Source organism: Nanorana parkeri, unplaced genomic scaffold, assembly GCF_000935625.1.
Source record: "Nanorana parkeri isolate BGI_ZX_2015 unplaced genomic scaffold, ASM93562v1 scaffold2525, whole genome shotgun sequence".
NCBI classification, from domain to species: Eukaryota; Metazoa; Chordata; class Amphibia; order Anura; family Dicroglossidae; genus Nanorana; species Nanorana parkeri.
This window is the reverse complement of record NW_017308793.1, coordinates 13,231-14,257: the sequence shown is the minus strand read 5'-3', so window position 1 is coordinate 14,257 and position 1,027 is coordinate 13,231. Positions and strand designations below refer to the sequence as shown.

The window sequence follows — 1,027 nt, the reverse complement described above, 5'->3', positions numbered from 1 at the left end:
TTCCAGGGGCTTGTCCGGGTCCACTTTGACCTCCCGCGTGGTCCGGAAGACCTCCAGGGCGGCGACATTGCGACAGGCCTGGCGGGAATTCTAGACAGAGAGAGCAGAGCGGTCACTTACTTCCAGCGTGAGGAAACGCGCGTTCTTCTGCGGCGTGTCCGGGTTTATTTTAATGGTCGTCGCCTCCTGGAACTCCCGCAACACCCTCAACCTCTCGCAGGCTCCTGCCGCCCCCTGGACACCGACAGGAGATATAGATATGTGTTCACTCTGATTTCACCGCAAGCTCCTCACAATGTGCATTAGCAGCTGCAGCAAGTAAGATAGACCCCGCCCCCTTTCCTGGCTGGAGGACGTCCAGCATCATCTAGTCCTTTTCTCCATGGCCTGTCTCTAGGCCCCACCCCTTTTATTCACTGTATTCCAGTTCTGTCAATCATGGAGGCTCAGCATCACATGTGGGCGTTATCTAGGCAAATAAAGCCTGCCTAGGAACGCCCACTCCTCCAGACTTACCCCCCACCCATCAAGGTATTTTGATATTTGCATAACCCCTCCCAGAAGAACACCCACTGCTTGCATCAGGGCTGAGGGTTCCTGAGAGGAGGACTGGGGCAGGGTGCTGGCCCCTCCCACCAGCCCTGACCTGCTTGCATTGCATAAAGAAACACAGAGACCCAGCAGTGACACTTTCACCCAATTCCTGCCCCTGTGACACCAATACAAGGATTTGGTGGTGTGGTTGTCAGCAGCACAGGAAGTAACGAACGGGAATAACATTTCCTCTAACCCTCCCCCCCCTTTTCCATAAATGGGGATTTGTCAGAGATGTTAGGGCAGGAAGTGAGAATAGATCCCCCTAATGGGGACACCGGAGGGGCAGTTACCTTGAAGTTGGGGATCCGATGGTGGACGGGTCGGGGGAAATCCGCCAGATTATTCTTCTCTATATAATCCCAAATCTTCTGCCGGATGTCCCACTTACTGCACCCTGAGAGGAGGAAAGAAAGGAGCGCTCAGTCAGTAT

At 54.2% G+C, this 1,027-nt stretch overlaps 1 protein-coding gene across 1 annotated transcript in view; it reads right to left on the bottom strand.

The window, feature by feature from the left end:
- MTHFSD (methenyltetrahydrofolate synthetase domain containing) overlaps positions 1-1,027 on the bottom strand; it is a 6,818-nt gene that overhangs the window by 5,721 nt on the left and 70 nt on the right. The window contains exons 2-3 of the mRNA XM_018573761.1: positions 888-994; positions 121-234 (exon numbers count right to left, since the gene is read on the bottom strand). Of these exons, the coding sequence (XP_018429263.1) occupies positions 121-234; positions 888-994 (221 nt within the window). The remainder of the gene's footprint in view (positions 1-120; positions 235-887; positions 995-1,027) is intronic.